This window comes from Sorex fumeus, unplaced genomic scaffold, assembly GCF_029834395.1.
Source record: "Sorex fumeus unplaced genomic scaffold, SorFum_2.1 ptg000264l, whole genome shotgun sequence".
Lineage (NCBI taxonomy): Eukaryota > Metazoa > Chordata > Mammalia > Eulipotyphla > Soricidae > Sorex > Sorex fumeus.
Window position 1 is genome coordinate 4,104,901 of NW_026606321.1, and position 22,333 is coordinate 4,127,233.

Consider the following 22,333-nt stretch of genomic DNA (forward strand, 5'->3'; position numbering starts at 1 on the left):
TAAAAAAAAATCTAATAAAGTGGATATAAAAAATTTATAAAATGTAAATGTAGCAAATGTCCTATGGAGGATGTACTTTACTTGCCATTCTCCCCCTTTAAATCAGGTCCAATGTGCGGCGTCTTTTGCTTCTGGGAGCGTCAAGGCCAGCAGTGTGAGCTGAGCTGGACGTGGAGTGGCCTGTCTCTGGCGTCTTTGATCCAATTGGAGTCTGTGTTAAAGATGCAGATGGGCAAACACCTTTGTTCACACCATTTACAAATATCTGGGTCAGGAGGTGGCATGCTGAAACCTGCCTTTTCCCGATGCGTTTTCCTGTCCAGACACTGGCCCTTTCTTTCTTTCTTTCTTTCTTTCTTTCTTTCTTTCTTTCTTTCTTTCTTTCTTTCTTTCTTTTCTTCCTCCCTCCCTTCCTCCCTCCCTTCCTCCCTCCCTTCCTCCCTCCCTTCCTTCCTTCCTTCCTTCCTTCCTTCCTTCCTTCCTTCCTTCCTTCCTTCCTTGAATCACCTTTAGATACAGTTACACGCTTTCACGTTTGAGTTTCAATCATACAATGATCAAGCACGCATCCCTCCACCAGTGAGTGCACATTCCTCACCATCAATCTTCCCAGTACCCCTCCCCCTTTCCCACCCTCCCCCTGCCTCTTTGGCAGACAGTTTCCCCGATACTCTCTCTCTACTTTTGGGCGTTATGGTTTGCAGTACAGATACCGAGAGGCCATCACATCTGGTCCCTTATCTACTTTCAGCACACATCTCCCATCTCGAGCAATCCCTCCAGCCATCGTTGTCTTAACACACTGCCCATTTCACTTGTGCCGTTTGGGAGGCAAAATCCACTCCCAATGGAGATCTTGCACTCGAGACAGGCAGACAGAAGCCTTTGGGGTCCTGGCAGCCACACCTGGCCATGTGTCGCCAAAGGAATGTAAGCAGCAGTACGCGCTGAACACGCCCCATGGAAAGGCCCACAGTTACCCAGAGTGACCAGGCAGCTCCATCTGCATCCTTGAAGTTGCCGCTGGGTTTTTGAGATGACAGCTGGGGGTGAATACAATGGCCCTCACAGATTTTACCTGCCCTGTTGATAAAGAAGAGTATCTTGTGAACAGGAGCATAGTCTTTAAAAATCTCACCTGAGAGACTCATAATCAAGAGGCAGATCAAGGATTGCTTTGGCTGTTGGTTAATTAGGGTGCTCAGCAGATCGTCCAGCAGGGGGGGCCGCGCTTCAGGTTTCTCCACCCAGGACTGCTCAGCTGGTGGGGTCGGAGGCAGGTTTTCAATGGGAGCCCCATTGCCAGGTCTGAAAGTTGTGTTTCCAGACATAGCGTCTTAAAACTCAGTGTGAAGAGGTTGTCCTTGCAAGCCTGAAAGAAAATCATGTCTTTTGTGGGCCAGAGAGGCAGTCCCTGGGGAAGGCACTCACCTTGTTTGTGACCAGGTTTGATACCTAGTCTCATCTGTGTCACCCCCTGAACCGTGCTGGAACTCATGAGCACAGAGTTAGGAGTAAGCCTTGAGCACCGCTGGATGTGGCCCCAAACCAAAACAGCAAGAACTTGGAGAATAATACAACAAGGAGGACCCTTGCCTTGCACAAGGCCAACCTACATTTGAATCCAGTCACCATATTTGGACCTCCAAGCTCTGCCAGGAGTGATCCCTGAGCACAGAGCCAGGAGTAAGTCCTGTGCACAGAAGAGTGTGGTCAAAGAAATGAAACCAAATCAAAAGGACACCCAAGGGGCTAGAGCGATAGCACAGAGGGTAGGGCCTTTGCCTTGCACATGGCCAACCCGGGTTCGATTCCCAGCATCCCATATGGTCCCCTGAGCACCGCTAGGAGTAATTCCTGAGTGCAGAACCTGAATTAACTCCTGTGCATTGCTGGACATGACCCAAAAAACAAACAAAAAAAAGGACACCCAAAACAGCAGGAACAAAGAAGAGTGGCCATTCAGAATTCATCCCTGTCCATGTCTTCTCCTGCCCAGTCAAGGCTGAGGAGGACTCTGGGTGCTTGGCTCCAACTTCCTGGGAGTCCTTTCACCCCTTTCACTGGGGAGGGCTCCCATGGGAATGACTGTGGGGGGACATATTATTCTGAGAGGCTGAGGCATTAGTGAGCCTCAGGGAAGTGCCTCCAGGCACACCCTATAACCCTGTGGACAGAGCCGGCCACACTGTGCTCATCAAGGCCTCGGCTGCCCCTTGGCACCTGGAGGGCCAGGCCTTCTAGAACTCCAGTAGGTCACAGAGCCAGTAAGTACCTGGCCTCGACCCGCGTGGGCAGAGGTCCCTTCCCCAGAGCCAGCCCTGCTCTGCTCTACCCTCGTCTGTGCCTTTGTGGAAGCTTCTGGGAGGTGCTCCCTGGCCAGGGAGGAGTAAGGCCCAGATCGATTGTTCTGCTGTGCCCCAGAAGGATTCCGGACAGCTCAGGGCTCTAGAGATCAGAATGCATGTCCACGGCTAAAACAGTACTTCCTTCTCCTAGTGACCTGGGCACCAATACCCCTTGCACTGGGCACCAACACCCCTTGCAGTAAGAAATGCCAAACCTACTTGAACTGCCCTAGTCAGAGCCCAAGTGCTAACCAAAATGCTCCGAGACACGTGATATCTTAAGAGAAGCCCAAGGCCTGAGCTTCCTGTTTCCGAGAGCAGAAACCAGTGCAAATATTACATACCAAGGCCCCTCTGTGAGCTGGCCTCGTGTCAGTGCACCTGGATCCATCTTGCTCCAGAGAGATCCCCGCGGAATCTCCTGGAGCTGGGAGCAGCACGGGAGCTGGGCTGTCCTGTGATCTTTGGCTGGAAGCACAGTGGGAAGGGCCCGCCCACCCTCTGCAGAGACACTCATGATCTATGAACCCTGGCTCCTTTCTGAACACAGTTGAACAACAGCCTGTTTGCCTAGAGCTTGCGAAGAATTGCTAGTGGTTAGAACAAGGATGATGAGCACATGCTTTTATAGGGCATGCCTCACTCAGGCGTCCTTCTAGCTGCGTCCTGACCAGTGTTCAAGCCTTGAGATGTTTATCCCCGTGGAATCCCGGAACCCGGAGCTGACCCGAGGCACAATTGCAGTCAGCTGTCTCCTCCGAGGAAACCCCATGAGGAAGGTGTCAGGGCCACACACTTCTGTTTCAGAGATGTCAGAGGATGTGTGAGCTTTTCCTTTTTGTCCTGATAACAGCTAAATGAAGTTAGTATCATGAACAGAATTCCAAGATTTCTTAAATCAACCAGAAGGTGGGCATTTGGAGTTTTCCAAACAGATGGATGGTAGAGTCATTTATCTACCATCAGGTGACCTGTTGTGTCAAAACTATTCCATGGAAATTGCCATTTTTATCATTAAAAACTTAGGAATTCGTAAATCCCCTTCTGAAATAAAATGAGTCTCAAAAGAAACTCAGCATATATGGGTCATGTGTCTGTATATATTAACATGATGAAATAACACAACAAATTACTAGTGACTTTTTTTTAGCTAATGATGTTTTGCGAATGAGTTTATGAGTTTGATATGAGGAAAATATCTGGGTCCATTAAATCCTAAATGTAACTGGCGATTTAACCCAGGACTACAAGACTTCACACTAAAGAAGGCAAATGTGCCAACTTCAACCAATTCTCCCCCCTGCAATGGTTCAAGGTATGATTATTTTTTAAAAGAAGTGAAACTGTGGTCTGGAATGAGGACAGTGAGTAGGGCGCTTTCCTTGCACACGGCCAACCCAGGTTCCCGGTATCCCCAAAAGTCGCACTACAGCACTGCCAGGAGTGATCCCTGATTACAGAGCCAGAAGTCAGCCTTGAGCACCACTGAGTGTGGCCCCCCAACCAGAGAAAGATAAGTAACTATTTGTTGTATAGTCCAGGTAGATGGGCCTGGGTCCCCAACACCCATACCCTCCTTATCCTGTGTCTGACATCACTTCCTGTTTATAATGCCAGGTTATGTACCATGCCTCAGTCCTGCTCTTGTCCAGGGTGTGCTGACCCTGTCCTGTCTGCATGTTCCTGCTCACCTTCCTCTGTCCCGCACACAGATTCCTAGTCTGAAATCTGCACCTGGAGCCCTGTCCTCATGTCCCTCATTAACAGTTGCTGCTCTATCACCTGTCACTGGGCCTGTGTAGGATTGGCCCCCAGCATTCCTGGCCCCTTGGCTCCTAGCCATAGCCACATGTGTGTGTGTTGGGGTGGGGGGAGACATCCCAGCTGTCCTACTCTCTGGGTACAGGTGAGGGCTCAGGAGCCTCAGTACGAACCTCACACATGTCCCACCGATTCCAGCGAGCAGTTCCTCAGGTGTGAGCTGTGATGTTGCATCCTCAACACTGGGCCTGAACAGTAACGGAACCCACATTCATCTCACTCTTTGAGAAGTGTTTCTTGGTGCCTGCCCGTTTCTCCTGTCAAGTTCAGTGATCACGAATGAGCCAGACTTTGGTAGAATTGCAGAGTCTATAGATAACTATTCCAAGCTCTGGGCTAGGGCAGGTCAAAGCTTCTGTCCCTGCTCACTTGTCCCTCTGCGTCGCAAGGCTGGCAGGTCTGCAGGGAATGGTGCCCCAAGCCAGAGTGCTCAGCCAGGGAAGGGCACCCTCGGGAGAGCGGAGATATGCAAGGAAAACTGACCTGTTCTGGACACACACCAGCTCTGCATTTCACCTCTCAAGGAGTTGGTTTCCCAAGGAAACAGTGGCAGACAACTGATGGTACACCATGTTTTTTTTTTTTAATAAAATAGCAAATCTCTAGATTTCACTCTGAATTTTCCGCCCCACATGGGACACTTAGCTCTTCTTCTGGAAGCTTCCACTCTCAGAAATTAAAGCACTAATCTCACTCCCTCCTCCCACACGTTGAGCCGGCTGGCCTGACCAACTCCATGCGTCTCTGAACTGCTCCCCACCCAGCCCCTATATTTGTTTCTTTCTAATTTGTATTTGGAATGGGCTGCCAAGTTTGAAGAGAACAAATCAATGCAGTACTCCTCAAGAACCTGATGTTGACACTCCTAAATGAAAACGTACAAAAAGTGGCTTTATTTGCCAAAGCAAAATGAGTGTGCTTTCGAGTCATAAATCAGATAATTTGGAAATAGGATAATGTGGCTGGATCTCTGTGGAGAATCTGTTTCATTCACCAAGTAGTTGGCAGAGCACGGAGTGAATGATACTATTGGCATAAAGCAAGATCCAGTCCACTGAGGTCCGCAGCACCTTTGGTGTTCGCTTTCCTCTCTGACACGTGCCTCTCACCCCTCTCTAACTGACCCGGGGCAGGAAGAGTCTCTGTGTGATTTTTGCAGTCACATCATGAGGCAGTGGGTGAAACTTTTCTTGGGTGCCATACCGAGTCTGAATCTTTTGGGGATAGTGTCCAAGCATCAGCTTTTCAGAGTCATCCTAGATAATTCTCTGGGGCTCTAAAGATTCAAGGATCAATGCGTTTGAAGCCATGATCGTTCAGGTGGGAAAGAGAGGAGAAGCTCTGAGCTAGTCTTCAGGACAGTGATTTTGGTCTTCTGGGGCTATATCCCATTCTTGTGAAAGTGCCTGGAGAGATGGTACAGGAGGGACTTCACCCTGTTACCCTGCTTCATATCCCTGTCAGGGTGACTCCTAAGCAGAGGGCCTGGAGTAGCCCCTGAGTACTGCCAGCTACTTCCTAAAACCCACACACCCGCTCTGGAAAGAAAGATGGCAGCCACTTGGGAGCTCTGTGAAAAGCCAGGTATGAGCCGGTCGTGGTGGGGCGACTAAAACCTCATGGGAAGGGGGGCATTCCTGGCTCATCCTTCACGCCCTACCGAGGTCAGAGTTGCCCCCCACGAGCAGCTCTCCGGCAAGGCCATGACTCCAGAAGCACAAGGACTTAATGCAGAGCCCAGCAGGTTGCAGCAGAAAAGTAAATGGACTGTGGGTTAATCCACGCCACCATGCCTGCCTGGAGGGGAAAGGGTGTTGGTCCCTTCCACCTTTTTCCCTCTGGGAAGAAAGATGGCAGCCACTTGGGAGCTTTGTGGAAAGCCAGGTATGAGCCTGTCGTGATGGGGCAACTAAAACCTCATGGGAAGGGGGGGTGTTCCCAGCTTGTCCTTCACACCCTACCGAGGTCACGAGTTGCCCCCTATGAGCAGCTCTCTGGCACAGCCATGGCTCCAGAGCACAGAAACCAATCTCATAACTATCTGACTCTCAACAGAAATACTTCCAGGGTTAATAAGTAAAATACCAGAAATCCAAAATCTATTTGGCTATTGCGGCCACGCAACATTTTTTGATTCTTGTGACCAGCTGTAGAAAACAAATTATTTCACAATGCCTTTACAGCATGTCTGATTTGGAGGGTGTAAACTCTAAATAATAATGGTGCATCTTTTGTCGAAACAATGAATCTAGTCAAAGTAGATAGAGTGTTAACTAGAATTCATCTAGGTGCTAGGTCTGGTTATGCCTCACAGGCATTGGGAGGGTTGGGAAGGCGGGGGGTTTATTTGGGTTCTTCATGGTGAAAAATAAGTATTGGTAAAGGGAAATGTGTTTGATATTTGCATGACCGACCGAGACCTAAACCTGAAAGCTTTGTAACTTTTCCCACAGTGATTCAATAAGTAAATAAATTTAAAAAACAAACCCCACACACCCATTATCTGCGGCTGTGGGATTGTGAATATTTTATTTCTCTTATTTGGGGGCCAGGGCTGGAGCGATAGCACAGCGGGTAGGGTGTTCACCTTGCAGGCGGCCAACATGGCCGACCCGAGTTCAATTCCTCCGCCCCTCTCGGAGAGCCCGACAAGCTACAGAGAGTGTTGGATGTGCCAGACACAGTAACAACAAAGTCTCCAATGGAGACGTTACTGGGCCCGCTCGAGCAAATCGACGATCAACGGGAGGGCCTTTACCTTTACCTTTTGGGGGCCAGACCCGGCGGTGCTGAGGTCTGCACCTGGCAGGGCTCAGAAGACTGTATGTGGTGCTGGGGATCAAACTGAATTTTGTTGGAGATTTGTCCAATTCTTAAAATGCATTGGGGCATGAATTCAGCTTGTCTGTAATTGGTATTTCTCTTTAAAGACATTAGTGGTGAGATTGTGCTAGGAATCTCTTACATTGAACCCCACCCACCCTTGGTCTGAGTTGTATGGGGCGGGGGGGGGGGGTGGCTCATTTTCCTGAGTTCTCTGCTGGGAGGCCACATGCCAAGGCCTCGTCTGCTTCCCACTGTACCTCGTCTGCTTCCCACTCTGCCTGTGTGATCTCCTTACACGGATGTGATAACGTATTTTCAGGGTAAAGGCCACGTGTGTCCAGGCATCTTGGTGCTCTCGGTTCCTAGACATTGGGCCTGCTTCAGGCAGCTGAGCAAGTGGATGCGTGGGGGTGCCTATCTAGCATTAACAACAGCTAGTATCACAGTAGAAATGACACCTGCACCTGTGTGTTTGTTGCAGCATTGTTCACAATAGCGAGAATCTGGAAACAACCCAAGTGCTCAAGAATAGATGACTGGTTAAAGAAACTTTGGTACATCTACACAATGGAATACTATGCAGCTGTTAGGAAAGATGAAGTCATGAAGTTTTTTATAAGTAGATGGACATGGAGAGTATCACGCTAAGTGAAATGAGTCAGAAAGAGAGGGACAGACATAGAATGACTATACTCATTTGTGGAATATAAAATAACATGAGACTGGCACGCAATGACCGTAGACACAAGGGCCAGGAATATTGCCCCATAATAGGAAGCCTGTCTCATGAGCTGGGTGAGAAGGCAGCTGGGGGAGAGAAGGGATCACTAAGTCAATAATGGTTGGAGAAATCATTCACGATGGGAGATGTGTGCTGTAAGTAGATAAAGGACCAAATGTGATAGCTTCTCAGTATCTGTATTATGAACTCTAATGCCCAAAAGTAGAGAGAGAGAGAGAGAGAGAGAGAGAGAGAGAGAGTATGGGGGAAGTTGTCTGCCAAGAGGCAGGGGAGGGGGGAAAGGGGGAGTATACTGGGGACATTGGTGGTGGAGAATGTGCACTGGGGGAGGCATGGGTGTTCGATCATTATATGATTGAAACTCAAACATGAAAGCTTTGTAACTGTATCACATAGTGATTCAATTTAAAAAAAATACAGGTGAAATTGGGGGGCTTTAGGCACCCCTCGAGGTCTTGCAGGTTCCGCCCCGGGACTCACACCAGCTGTGTTCTGTTCCCAGTGTTCTTTGTCACATGACTTCTCTGATATCAACCACTGTCATGGCTCCCAGAAACATCCTCCTGTTGTCATAGGCCAGCATCCATGGTACTGGGTGCAAAGTTCACAACTCCTTTTGTAGTTGAGTTCAGGCGAAGATGCACATGATGGAGCTGCAGAGAGAGCTCAGGGGGCCGATCCCATCCCCAGCATCACATGGTCCCCCATGCCTGGCCGGTGGTACCCCCCCGCCCAAGCACAACAGAGAATAGTTCTCCAGCACACTGCCAGGAACATCTCAAAAGCACAAAGAGATGAGAGCCTACCGTCTAAACACATCCTCAAGGCAATTCACATTCATTGCAGGGCTGAGGCCTCCATGTCGTAGACTGTAACAGTGAAAGAACAGACTCAAGCAAAGTGGATCTTGTTTGGATCAACAACCATATGCATCCTCTCAGAAGGTTTTAAAAATTTAATTCCAGAAGAGGGTGCATGGGAATTATTTTCAGAATTCCCCAGGATGAAATGGATTTTCTGAGTATGGACCCAGTGTGGTCTCTCTTCCCCAGCTGGGTAAATCCCTGGATTCAGGAGGCCCAAGTGCCCTGTAGCACCCCTGTGATGCTCATCTGCTCGTCTGCCCTGATGTTCTCTGTCTCTCTCCTATAACTAGCTCACCTCTTTCTATCCCCAACGCTTATGAGCAAATGAAGCCTAGTTATAGGGGGGTCACAGTTTGGGGAATAGTTTTTCCCCAATGTGCCCAGACACGTTGCGCACCAGGTCCAGGCAGACATGGAGTAAAGAATGATGGGCACGTGGAGAAACCACTCCAGGAGACAGCTGGTGGCCACTCACTTTATTGCCAAATACATATTTTATAGGGTCTCGGCTTAAGAGGATGGTCCAATCACATAAAGTTTAGCATCACTAACCTGTCACTTTTCCAACTCTGCTTTGCCCTGGCCCAATCCCAATTAGGGCTAGATGCTGCAATTAGGAATTCAGTTAGGTGACAATTCTTAGGGGATGAGACTCAACACAAGATACCTGGTGCTTGTCAAATGCGCCCAGACACTCCCGACTGCGTTGCTATGCAGGGACAGATCTTACCTGCTCTTGTCTCTGTTGCCATGCTCCACATCAGAGGAGGGGGAGTGATGCCTTTGAAAAATATCCTTGTGCAGGATGTAGCCCCAATGCTCGCACATGCCTTGCTCATGCCTCGCACACACCTTACACATCCCATGCCCTCGGATTGGTCCTAGGCAATGCTTGCGGTCCCTACCTCCATTGGACACCTGCTGAACCCTAGTATTACTGGATTTGAGCACTGCTAGGAGTGATCGTAAGGTCCTAGGTCTGGTTATGCCCTCCTAGTCTTCCCAAATAGAAGTGCCTTGGTTCATTCAGTTCTATCCCTAAAGGTTTAATTATGCGAATGGATTTTGTACACGTTTCCATGAGAAATTACCATGAACTTAAGTTTTAACAAGACCATGCTAATGAAAAGTATATCACTTGGATATTTAATCATTTTTTAAATGTTTTTCTTAATACCAGCACCTCGAAAGTCTACAATCCACAGAGATGGGCAAGGTGTGCCGGTTGTCACTGTTGCTCTAGTCCAGAGTCATTCATTTCTGGTTCGTGGTACTGATTGGAATGTCCAAAAGCCCAACTAATGATGGTCATCAGGAAGTGTTTCACACATGGGTAGAAGCCTGCCCCACACGAGACAGCCCCGGGTCTCTTCACTGCGTGCTTTGAGAGACTTTGAATTATGACTTTGTGAGAAATTCACAGCTCTGAATCAACCAGTGGTGCATCATTTCTACTAACTCTGCTGAACAGAGCCTACTTTTAGTGTCTGCTTCTTTGAGTCACACTTGTTAAGTCCTTGGCACTATTATCAACTCCCCTAGGGGCAGGAAGAAATGACAGCAGGAATGCAAGGTGTATCAGATTTAAACATGTTCCTGGAAACTCCTGTGAGATAAGAATTTTCGGTATGATGTTGGCATTTGATAAATGGATGCAGTGAACCACACAATACAAAGCACTGCTTGCAAATCCATCCTTTGGCAGAACTTACCCAAATGAGAATGTACTTCATTGGCAGCGAAGGGGAATTTTAGTATCTTCTGCTCTTACTTTCCTACCCCCAGAATGCCTTGGGAAATTTGGTTAGTACTGAAGACGCAGGATTTTCAGCAGACTCCTGTTAAAGCCTCTGGCATGCTCTGTGTTCTGCTTCTTTACTTCTCAAGCAGCCTATGGAAATTGAATGATGGGACTTTCTCAGTCTACAGTTACTAAGTGTCTGCCTGGGTCTTTCTCCCTGGAAATCCTTGAGATGAGTTGGTCATGAGGAAGGGACTCAGTCTGCACATTGGAGTTTGGGTTTCAAAACATGGAGGGGAGAAAGAACGCCAGGTGGGGTAGGTGCCAACACCCACAGGACGTGGCACACTTCTGCTGGTTCTAGCTGGAATAGAGCCAGATTCTGGGGCTGGTGGAAGGCTTTGGTGAGCTAAATGCCTTGTGGTCTCAACTATATCTGTGTGTCTGTGTCTGTGTCTGTGTCTGTGTGTGCGCGCACGCACACACACACACGTGCACACACACTGCAGTTAGGTAAAAATCTCACTTTGTGTACAGGAGCCCCTGGGTTTTATCTCCAGCACTAAGAGTCCACTGAGCATTGCCAGGATTATCCCTAGTACCTTTGGGTGTGGCCCAAACAAAAGGAAAATGATGAAAGAGATCAGCGTATCCCCTTCCTGACGTCCTGCACCCATCCTTCCTGGCATCAGGTTGCCCTGAAACCCCCATCTGATGCTCCTGCCAGCTTTGCTCTGGAGAATTTGAGTGGACAAATGTTGGCTCTCAATGGAGCTTGCCTTTCCCGTGTGTCAGCTTACCTACTCGGTCTCTGAAACTCAGTTTCTCCACGTACAGAGGATCGCCGGTCCACAGCACTGCATCCATACCAGGCACTGAATGCCACAAGGGAGGATTCGCAGGTATTCCTTGGTGAGGGAGGATGAATTAAACCAGTCACAACCCTCTGTACCTTCCGAGAAGGAAGGTCGATGTTTGCGTTTGCAAGGTTGAGAGTCAAGGAAAAATAGAACTGGAATTCTTTTTCTTTAAAATCTGCTTTCTTGGAGGGTGTTTGGCTGTGAGTATGAATAGTTCAGTTCATTCCTGGTCTCAGAAGAAGAAGCAGCTTATGGCTGGCTTCTCAGGTTTGCCCTGATGACAGATTCACATGCTCTTGAGACATTAGCATCTCTGGGGTCAAATTAGGTGTCCAGGACTCTGGGCCAAGAAGGAATTCTTTCTTTTGACTATCTGCCCTGCTGCTTTCATGGGGATGCCAAGTAGGGTTTGTAGGCTGAGAAAAATTCTATTTCCGTCGCCCTGTCCAAGTAGGTTTATCTTAGCATCACTCGCGGTGCTACAGAAAGATAGAGTTAGAGCAGGAGCAGCTGGGGCACTGATGAGTTCCTGACATATCCCAGTCACTGGCCATCACTCAGCTGCTCCTCTACCCATTTTGACATTCTTTTTTTCATTTTATTTATTTTAATTTTTTAATGAATCACCATGAGGTACAGTTACAGACTTAGAAGCTTTTGTGCTTATGTTTCAGTCATACAATGATCGAGTACCCATCCCTCCACCAGTGCCCATTCTCCACTACCAATGATCCCAGTATCCCTCCCCCCCACCATGCCTCTGTGGTAGGGCATTCCCTTTTGCTCTGTCTCTCCCTTTCCCTGTTGTGGCTTGCAATAGAGGTATTGAGTGCCCATCATTCTGTCTATAGTCTACTTTCAGCCCGTATCTCTTATCCTGAGTGGGTCCTCCAAGTACCCCGTAGTTGGTGCTCCCTTCTCTGTCCGAGCTGCCTTTTCCCCCTAGCATGTGAGGCCAGCTACCAAGCTGTGGAGCAATCCTCTGGGTCCTTATCTCTACTATCCTTGTGTGTCAGCCTCCCATTCTGTTACTTTATATTCCACTAATGAGTACAATCTTTCTATGTCCGCCCCTCTCTTTCTGACTCATTTCGACATTTCTTTGCAGAGGGAAATAGCGGCACCTTGAGTATGTCTTTGCAGAAGAAACTGTGCTTGACTGTCACCTTGTGTCTGTTGCAGCTGGGTCCCGGGCTTCCTACAGCAGCCAGCACGGTCACCTGGGCCCCGAGCTGCGAGCCCTGCAGTCCCCGGAGCACCACATAGACCCCATCTATGAAGACCGCATCTACCAGAAGCCCCCTATGAGGAGTCTGAGCCAGAGCCAGGGGGACCCTCTGCCACCAGCTCACACTGGCACCTACCGCACGAGCACAGGTGGGTCTGGGGACCCCCACACACCATCTGCTCCCCCACAGAAGTTGAACTTACACGTGCTCTTAGGGTTATCCTCCCCACTCCCAAACTCACAAAGCTATGGCCGTGAACACGGGCAAGCGTGTGCATGTGTGTCTGAGCTTGGGTGTTTGCACGTGCGTGTGCACACACGTGTCTTCGGCCCTCTCCCACATCAGGGCCCAATTCTCATCGGCACATCCTTAATGGGAACAGAACCTATGTGTCCCCCTTTGTGTATCGTAAGCGAAAAGAGCACCAGGTTTGGTGTGCTTAAGGGGGAAGCAGGCCATGGAAGGCGGGCCTCTGAGTTCCCATCCTCCATTCATGATTAGCTCCTTTAATAAATGCAGATACACTGAGAAGGCAGTCATTACCTTGGGCATAAAAGGCATCTGTCTAATGTAGGTAAGTGTATTTTGATGATAGAGTCTATTTGGCAAGCTTGGAGAGAAAAAGCCTCTTTACTCAAAATGCAACCTGTTTGATAAAGCAAACTGGGAATTTATTTCATACACATTATTAGGTTGAATCCTATAAAATTGCTGTTTAAGAGTTGGACATTAGCCCTTGCCTATGGTTCAGTTGACTCCCTCCAGCATTAAATGTATATGATTTTTTTAATTGAATAGAACCACAGGCTACGTGCAGAAGGCCCAGTGTCTCCCCAAATAAGTGGCCATTTGCAGAATAACTGGGCAAAGGCCATGATCAAACGAGCAAGAGAGAGCTTCATTCACAGACGATATAATTAAGAACGTGTTGAAAACCGCACTTCTCTAGAGCATCACATTGTGAGGAAATGAGGAAATCCTAAGATGCTGGTTGGGTGAGGGTGGGTTCCCTCCTCCCCGGAAACCCTTCACCCCTTCAGGGTCAGGGGCAAGGGAACCCTGCAGAGTCCGTGGGCACCCAGAGTTCTGCACTGAAGACTGTTAGAACTCCCAGCTACTGCCAAGTCCAACACGGCGAATTCTCTTGACTACGTTAGGATACTACTGAATTGCACGTTGTAAAATTAGAGCCAAGGGAAGTTGCTTTTAGAGTTGATTATTGATATATACATTTCAGTATTTCTCTGCCTCCTGAGGAAACAGACCCCAAATCTTTATTTTTCACCTGGTGACCTCCAACTTGTGTTAATAAAATCCATCTCGGTTCGACCCCTGATCCTCCTTCCCTCAACTGCAGCCTCTAGACATGGGGGTCTGTGTGCAGCTTTCATGACTTGGCGAGTGCATGAAGGAGTGGAAAGGGGGCTTCTCTGTCCCTGTTCTCCTTAGGAGAGGCAATGGAACAACCTTGGTAACACCTCCTGGCTGCTTTTTGCTTAGGGGGTTATACCTGGCTGTGCTCAGGGCTTGGGGGACCATATGTATTGCCAGGGATTGAACCCAGGTTAGACGTGTGCCAGGCATGCAAGCCCTGTCTCCCGTGCCCCCCCTACCTGCCCCCGAGTTCTGTTCTGTTCCGTTCCACTTCAGCCCTTCCATCCCCCAGCAAACTGCCCACCTCTGGGAACTATCTCCTCTCCTGTCTGCCAACATGCCAGTGATGCAACTCTCTACATACCTTTGACTTTAAATTATAGAACTTTGCATGATTCTGCCATATTACTACTTTATACCTAATAAAAGTCAAGGTTGAAACTGATACAAAGGAGCTGGAGAGACAGTACAGAGGATTTTTTTTTTTTGGCGGGGGGAGGGAAGGGGACAGGGATACTCAAGGGTGATGCTCAAGGGTTACTCCTAGCTCTGTACTCAAGAACCACTCATGCTGGTGCTCAGGGGACCATATGGGATGCTGGGGGTCAAACCTGCCCCTTGCAAGGCAGGTGCCTTCCCCAGTGTCCTATTGCTCCGGCCCTGGACAGTAAAGAGGTGAAGAATGCACTTTCCTTGCCGTGTGACTGACCTGACCTAATCCCCAGCAGCACATTTAGTTCTCTTAGCCCACCAGGAATTATCCCTGAGCACCTCCAGGTGTGACCCAAATATCACCGCCTCTGAAAAAAATAATATTATAAAGAAATGTTTTGAGATTTCTTCTCTTGTTGAGGAGTTATTTCCACGTACCCTGCATGGAACCCACCAATCTCTGGGGACCAAAGACCTTTCAGAGGCTCCACGGGACCAGAGTCGAGGTGCCAAGGAAGAGGTTTGCAATCTTCCTTGACCCACCTACCCTATGCAGGAAAAATTAAAAATCACTGGAAATGAATCTTTAAACCAGCACACAGAAAGCACCAGCACCCCGACACTCACAACTGCAGTGAGTCTAGGCCACGTGGCTCCTTACAGCATCCCTAGATGCCCACTTTAGGAACTGATGTCCTGACTCTTGGGGGCACGAGGTCCACTTCTTTGGGGTCTGTTGGATGGGAGATGCACAGGGACCACCAGCTCGAGATCAGGCTGGTAGCTGGTGACTTGGGCGGCTGCTTCTCTCAGGCCTAGAAGCCCCTAGAGGAGCTCTTCAGCCAGATCCCTGTGGCATCCTGGGGATGGGAAGGCCAGGGAGGCAGGAACAGGTGTTCCTGCCCCAGTGATTTGGGAATCACAGGTTAGTGTTCTACAGTGGCTGCAAGGAGAAGCACAGCCCTACTTCCTTCAAGGGAAGAAGGGGTGAAGAGGACAGAGGACCTGAGAGAGAGAGGAAGGTGGTGGAAGGGAGAGGAAGAGGAAAGGGAAGAGGGAAAAGATTAGGAGAGGGAGGGGAGGGGAGGGAGAGGAAAGGGAGGAGGGGCCATCAAAGGGAGAAGAGAGGAAGGGGGAGGAAGAGAATGGGAGGAGAGTGAGAGGATGGAAGAGGAGAGAGGGGAAGGGAGAGGAAAGGGAAGAGAGGGAGGGGTTGGGAGAAGAGAGGGAGGGGGAGGGAAGAGGAGGGGAAGGAGCAGGGTGAGTGGGAAAGGGCTGCGGGAGAGAGGGTGCCTGGGGTGAAGAGAGGACTTGGAGGCGCTCAGTGGCCTGAGCATACTGGGTGAGTGGGAACATCTCTCCTCTGAAGATCCTCAGTTATCCTTGGTGGTTGCAGAGAAAAAACAAGCTGTCTCTGTAGTCGACAAGTCCTTCAGTATGAGGGAGTAGAAGGAGAGAGAGGGAGAGGGAAAGAGAGAAAAAGAGAGAGAGAAAAGAGAGAGAAGAGAGAGGAGAGAGAAAAGAGAGACAGAAGAGAGAGAGGAGAGAAGAAAGAGGAGAGAGGAGAGAGAAAGAAAGAGGGGGGAGGGGGGAGGGGAGGAGAGGAGAGGGGAGGAGAGGAGAGGAGAGGGAGAGAGATATTTGTGCACATGTAGAGTTATTTAAAAAGTAATGAAGATGTTGATCTTGACTGACCAGCAAGTAGAAGTTCAACCCCCAAAGAGCACAATCCGCCTTTCCCTACACACCACAGATTTTCATGATCTTGGTGTCAGGTCCCAGGGGCATTCTTAGGGAAGCCCCTTTGCTCTCCAGCAGACAAGCCTTGTTCCCGCTCCAGCTCCAAAGCAGGGACCCTCACCTGAGCACTGCACAGCCTGCAGCCCTGTCCTCATGACCCTGGGGGCCTTCCTTTCCATCCCACCTTCCTCTCCCCTGCTGTGTCCTGTGGCCAGCGGCCTCGGCCCTCACGGAACCTGGGACATAGACACAGGGGTCCACTCCAGCCACCTCAGTGTCCCAGCCAGCCTCTTGCAGCGTATCTGAAGGAATATTCCAGCTTCCCTGAGTCCCGGCTGTCTGCTGCTAACGGAGAATTTTTGCTGCCTCCACAAAAGCCAAAAGAGATTATACAGGATCGAGCATGATAAAACAGTGAATTCTGCCGGTGGTAGGGAATGAGCCATGGCCACTGTCGCATCGGCCCTGGCCAGGATTTGCTGGGTGTTCCTGCCAAAGATATTACATTTCACACCATGTCAGCTGTATTAAAGTGGTGCACCTAACTTTCTAACGACTGGACAGGGGTGAAACATGCAGGCCCGTGGCTCAGGGTATAATTCCCAGCTCTGCCCAGTCTGAATTACTGAGGTTGATGACAGTAATAACAGTACCTGCTACGTTGGCTCTTATGGTGGTTAAATGAGATAATATGTCACAAGACTTGCCATGGGGTTGACATGAATAGGGAGTTTTAAATGATTAGAGTATTTATTGTTGTTCTTTCCTCACATCTGAGTAAACTAGGTCTCCTCATTAAAGGCTGAAAATATGCTTGGAATGTTGAAATGCGTGACTCAGTTCTCCATCACAAGTCCCAATACCCACACCTTAAGTTAGAGGAAATTAAAATGTACACATGAAAAATACTTATAAATATGTGTGCCGCAAAAGCTACCTAGGAATAATTAGTCCTTTTGATTTCCACTTGATCCATTCACTTATTTTAAAGTTCCTAGACCACAGTCTACAAATCTCCTTAAGGTCACCATGCTGTATAAGGTCTAATGGGCATTCAGCCACTGTCACTGCCACTGTCCTCCCGTTGTTCATCGATTTTGCTCGAGCAAGCCCAGTAACATTGTGAGACTTGTTACTGTGTTTGGCATATCGGATACATCACGGGTAGCTTGCCAGGCTTTGTCGTGCAGGCGAGATACTCTCGGTAGCTTGCTGGGCTCTCTGAGAGGGGCAAAGGAATCGAACTTGGGTTGGCCATGTTGACTGCATGCAAGGCAAATGTCCTACCCGCTGTGCTATCGCTCCAGCCCATCATTCAGCCATCACTGAATAAATTTTAATATCCCAATATTAAAATATCAATGTATTAATTAAATACAAATACACTTATAAACAAATATATATTAATAGATTAATTAATAATTTTTATATGCCAACTGAACTTAGTTGATTTCTTTCTCTGTCCATTTGTATTGTGAAGGCATCATGAAGTTTGTGGTTCTGTAATTCTCTGAAAGGCACAGTTAAAGAGATGATCTTTGGAAAGTGTTTGTGGAAGCGCCCAGATTAGGTCCCTAGTGCCACGCGTTCACAACAACCAGGAGTGACCCCCAGGCAGTGAGCAGAGTAGTAGAGCACCTGACAGTCACTGGGCATGGCCCCAGAACCAAAACAAAACAAATGTTTCTGGGTAGGACATTCTGGTATTTTCTTTTCCACATACATGTACGCCAGAAGCCAGAAAGGGGCTCGGTGGACAGAATAGAACATACGCTTTGCATGTGGGAGCTCCAGGCTTGAGACCTGGTACCGTATGGTCCCTCGAGCACTGACATAAGTAACTTTGAGCAGAGGGCCAATAGTACTTCCCGAGCACTGCAGAATGTGGCCAACAAACCAAGTACACAGGATATTACATTTGTCTTGAGAACAATCATTTGGGATAAATTAGTCCTCCAAATTGTTTTCAATGCCTTATTTTCCAGGAAAGATAGAGAAACAAGATCGCCACCAGTACCAATGATTCCATCATACTAAAAATGAAAACCAACCAGGCACAACTTTGTAACTTTATCTCATGGTGATTCAATAATAAATAAGTGAATGAATGAATGAATGAATTAATAATAAAACCCATGTACTAAATCTCTCTCCCCCAAAAGAAGTGATTTTAAAGTTTTAAAATGGTGCTAAATTTACCCTTGAATATTTCTCCATTGAATTTAGCATGGATGAGTCTCTGCAGAGAGCCAAGAATGGGAAGACCTACAACTCATTGCTAGATGACAGTTCTGTTGAGAATATGGTGGGTTTGGTGTCAAAGGCTCCGTATTCTAAAATAATTATCCTAAAATAAAGAGCAGAGGAAATGCTCTGTAATTAACCTTACTGTGTACTTGGACTGGAAAAATAGTACAGGGGTTAATGTCCTTACCTTGGACATGGCCCACACAATTTGACCCCTGGTTCTATACGTGGTCCCTGAACCCAGGACTGATCCCTAAGTGGAGAGCCAGGAGTAAGCTCACTGATGTGGCCCAAAATCAACCCCCCAAAAAAAGCCCTTATCTTGACTTATTTGTTATTCTATAATCCTTATGTTTGCATTTTATCTTTTTTATAGTTCATATGTGAAATATCTTTTAAAATTGATGTAAATAATACAAAAGTTTTTTCTTTCATTGAACCCTACTTTATACTTTCCAAGTTTCTCTGAGTCCTCAAATTCTTGTATTTTATCCCATTCTCCACTTATTTTTATTGTAAGTCTATAATGCAAGTCAGTAACCATCTGTCATCATCATGCAAAATGTTTAATTTTTTTTTAACAAAAGGATGCCTTGTTCTTTTTTCAAAAAATATAATATACAAAACATCTTTCTTCCTTCTTTATACACTAGACCTCTATCTGTATAGCTCTATGAAAAAAGAATTTTTGGAACCGCTTAGATGTCAGATGAAGCATCGAGTCAACTGCTGAAGAAGCGCCTTTTCAAATCTCCCCAAAGAGACCAGCAATATGGGTCATTGAGTTCTGAGAGCTTTTTGAGGGGAGAAGGGACTGTTTGCAGAGAGGGGGGGTGGAGAGAGGAGTGTTTACAGAGCTGGTGAAGCACCTCTTTTCTTGAAATGTTTGCCAGAAGAAGATTCAATTGAATTGAATAATCCTACAGGGCCAGCAGTTTGGTTAACTGATTCTGAGCCTTAAGGGAGACATGTATGGTAGGAAAGTATTTAATGTTATGGGCAGGGCCTCACCTCCGTGTGTGAAGACCCGTGAGTTAGGGAGAATTCATTTATCCTTCATGCTTTATAGGTGCTTCATTACATCACATTTAAAAATAGACAAGCTAGAACTGTGCCATGGTACTGATCAGTTTAACATGAGTTCGATGTAGTCATGCTTTCTTTGTGTGTTCCTATGGACCGCCCTTTGAGATAGTGTATTTTTCTCCCAGCTAAATTGTCATTTTACACCATTTTCATTGTCTTGATCAATCTGAGTTTGTGTTACTTTGAATTCTGACTACATTTGGAAATTTTTACCTGTGATATTATTTAATGTGACGTAATAGAAGTTTAAACTATATTTTTGTTTGTTTGTTTTTTGGCTTTTAGGTTGGATTTTTTTTTTTTGGAGGTGGGGTGGGTCTGGCTCTGTACTGCGGAATCACTCCTTGGGGTGCCCAGGGGATATATGGGATGCTGGGGGTTGAACCCGCATGTGACCTACCTGCTGTACTGTCTCTCCAGCCCCAAGACCATGAACTTGTGAGACTTTCTGAGGGCCATTTTTCTAAACCAGATACCTTGTTATGACTTTGAAATCTGATGCTCGTCATCCTAAAAGTTGGTTCCCATTTTGTATTTTATAGTAAATCTTCTTTTTCCTCAATAAACTATTGATTAAACAAAGGTTTAAATACTTTTAAATAAGATAAAGGTAATAGTAGCTATTGCTACTCTTTCTTTTTTCTCTCTTTTTTTTTTTAGGAATTAGTAATGTTAAGCTTGCAGCCTAAGAAACTTTTGGGAATTTTTTTTTCATGTCATAAACATTTAATTCAGTGATTAAGTAACCTAAACTGATTTATACACCAATTTATAATTTTTTTCAACATAATATTTGGGTATTATAATCTCATTAATTCCTATTCGGAAGCTTTCTCTTCACTTTACTAGCATTGCCCTTGGTTTTTAGGACACTGATCATTTTTCTCAATTTTCTCACCCAGTTAAGTAATTCAGTCACTGGAGAGTGATCCCACACCCAGTCCAGTGTCACAAGCACACACTTGGAAGAGCATACAAGGAAGTAAACTCCTGTCCTGCTAGCATATTAGCAAATTCAGTGAAGTTCTTTTGTCTCTCTGCGCCTCAGTTTCCCAGGAGCAGATTAAGGGGGGGCCATGCATATGCACAGAGTTGCTGAGGGGTTGAGTTCACACTAAAAAGGTACTTCAGGAGCTCCATGTGGAAGGCCTGCGACCAGGGCTGGGCTTCACTCCTGGTGTGGGAGAAACCACTGGGGCTTATAGCATGGATGACAACATCATTTTTATTTTTTAATTGAATTGCCATGAAATACACAGTAACAAAGCTATTCCTGTTGGAATCTCAGTTATACATGTTGCAACGGATGACACATCCTAAGTGGTGATAGTTGTAATAGCATATTTGCCGAACCTTTTCTGCATGTTGGATTTTATTTTAATTTTTTTCCTTTTGGGTCACACCTGGTGATGCACAGGGGTTCTTCCTGGCTCTGCACTCAGGAATCACTCCTGGCAGTACTTGGGGGACCATATGGGATGCTGGGAATCGAACCCAGGTTGGCTGCATGCAAGGCAAACACCCTCCCCGCTATGTTATTGCTCCAGCCACAGATTTTATTTTAATTTTTAACTGGTGCAAGGATTGGGCCTCACGCAGCTGTGACAGCTTATTCCTAGCCCTACTCTCAGGAATCACTCCTGGCAGTCTGGGGGGGGGGGGGCGCATATGGGGTGCTGGGCATCAAACCTGGTTCAGCCAGGTGCAAGGCAGGCGCCTGCCTCCTCTCTAGCCCGGCCCTAACCCGGGATGTTTTTCATTACATCCTTGGTGTTTGTCATCCAAGCATCCCAGAGTCTACTAGGGCCACTGTGGTCTCATTTGACAAGCAGTAACCAGGAATTTCGAGAGATCCGATAACTTACCCCATACCAAGAAGTCCTCCTCAGACCTGGAGATGTGAACCACAGTCCTCACGAGGTATTTCCCTCGAAACAGGCTCACGAGACTCAAAGATAAGGATGAGCTACACACACATACACACACATGCACACACACACACACACACACTCACACACACACACACACACACACACACAGACGCTTCCTCCTCCCCAGTGTTGCGACTTGCTTTCTGTTCTCTGCAGAGGCCCGCGTTTCCCAGCTGCTCCTCCTTTCACCCCGTCTCTCTTCCCATCACTATTAACTGCTCTCCTTATAATCTCTTCACTGTATAGTTTTGAGGAACTGTTGTTTGAGTTTGGGGGTTTTGGTGAGATAAGTCAGTCTATTGTTTTCTCCTTCCCCCCGACCCCCCCCCCCCCCACCTCTCCTTGGTGCTGGGCACTTCCTGCTGTGCTCAGGGCTTCTTCCTGGCTCTGTGCTCCGAGGTAATATCTGGCAGAGCTCAGTGGGCCCTCTGCGGTGCCTGGGATTAAACTATGGCCGGGCGCATGCAAGGCCAGAGTCCTACCCCCTGCCCTATCCTTGTACCCCCAGTGCTGCATCTAATGGCACTGATTCTGGAATTGCAGCCGCCCCATCTGTGCTACCCTCGACATGCACAGTCTCCCGCTTTTCTCATTTTTTTAAATGCTGTGGATGCAGGGCAGAGTCACACCCATGTCACTCCTGGCTCTGTGCTCAGAGATCACACCTGACAGAAGTCAGGGTACCCGACGCTCTGCTGGGGAGGGAACCAAAGAGAGCTTCCTGCAAACCTGCGCCCTAAGCCCTGCACCCTCTCTCCAGCCCCCTTTCTATTTGCTTTGACTCAGAGACACTGGGGCTGGAGCGATAGCACAGCGGTAGGGCGTTTGCCTTGCACGCAGCCAACATGGCCGACCCGAGTTCGATTCCTCCGCCCCTCTCGGAGAGCCCGGCAAGCTACCGAGAGTATCTCGCCCACACGGCAGAGCCTGGCAAGCTCCCCGTGCTGTATTCGATATGCCAGACACAGTAACAACAAAGTCTCCAATGGAGACGTTACTGGGCCCGCTCGAGCAAATCCATGATCAACAGGAGGGCCTTTACTTTACTTTGCTTTTTACAGAGACACTGGTTGCATTGCCCAGTTTATGT

At 47.7% G+C, this 22,333-nt stretch overlaps 1 protein-coding gene across 8 annotated transcripts in view; it reads left to right on the forward strand.

The window, feature by feature from the left end:
- Nucleotides 1-22,333, forward strand: part of CTNND2 (catenin delta 2) — a 958,285-nt gene that overhangs the window by 581,584 nt on the left and 354,368 nt on the right. For all 8 annotated transcript variants that reach the window (XM_056109040.1, XM_056109043.1, XM_056109042.1 and 5 more), the window contains one exon: nucleotides 12,387-12,581. In XM_056109040.1, the coding sequence (XP_055965015.1) occupies nucleotides 12,387-12,581 (195 nt within the window). The remainder of the gene's footprint in view (nucleotides 1-12,386; nucleotides 12,582-22,333) is intronic.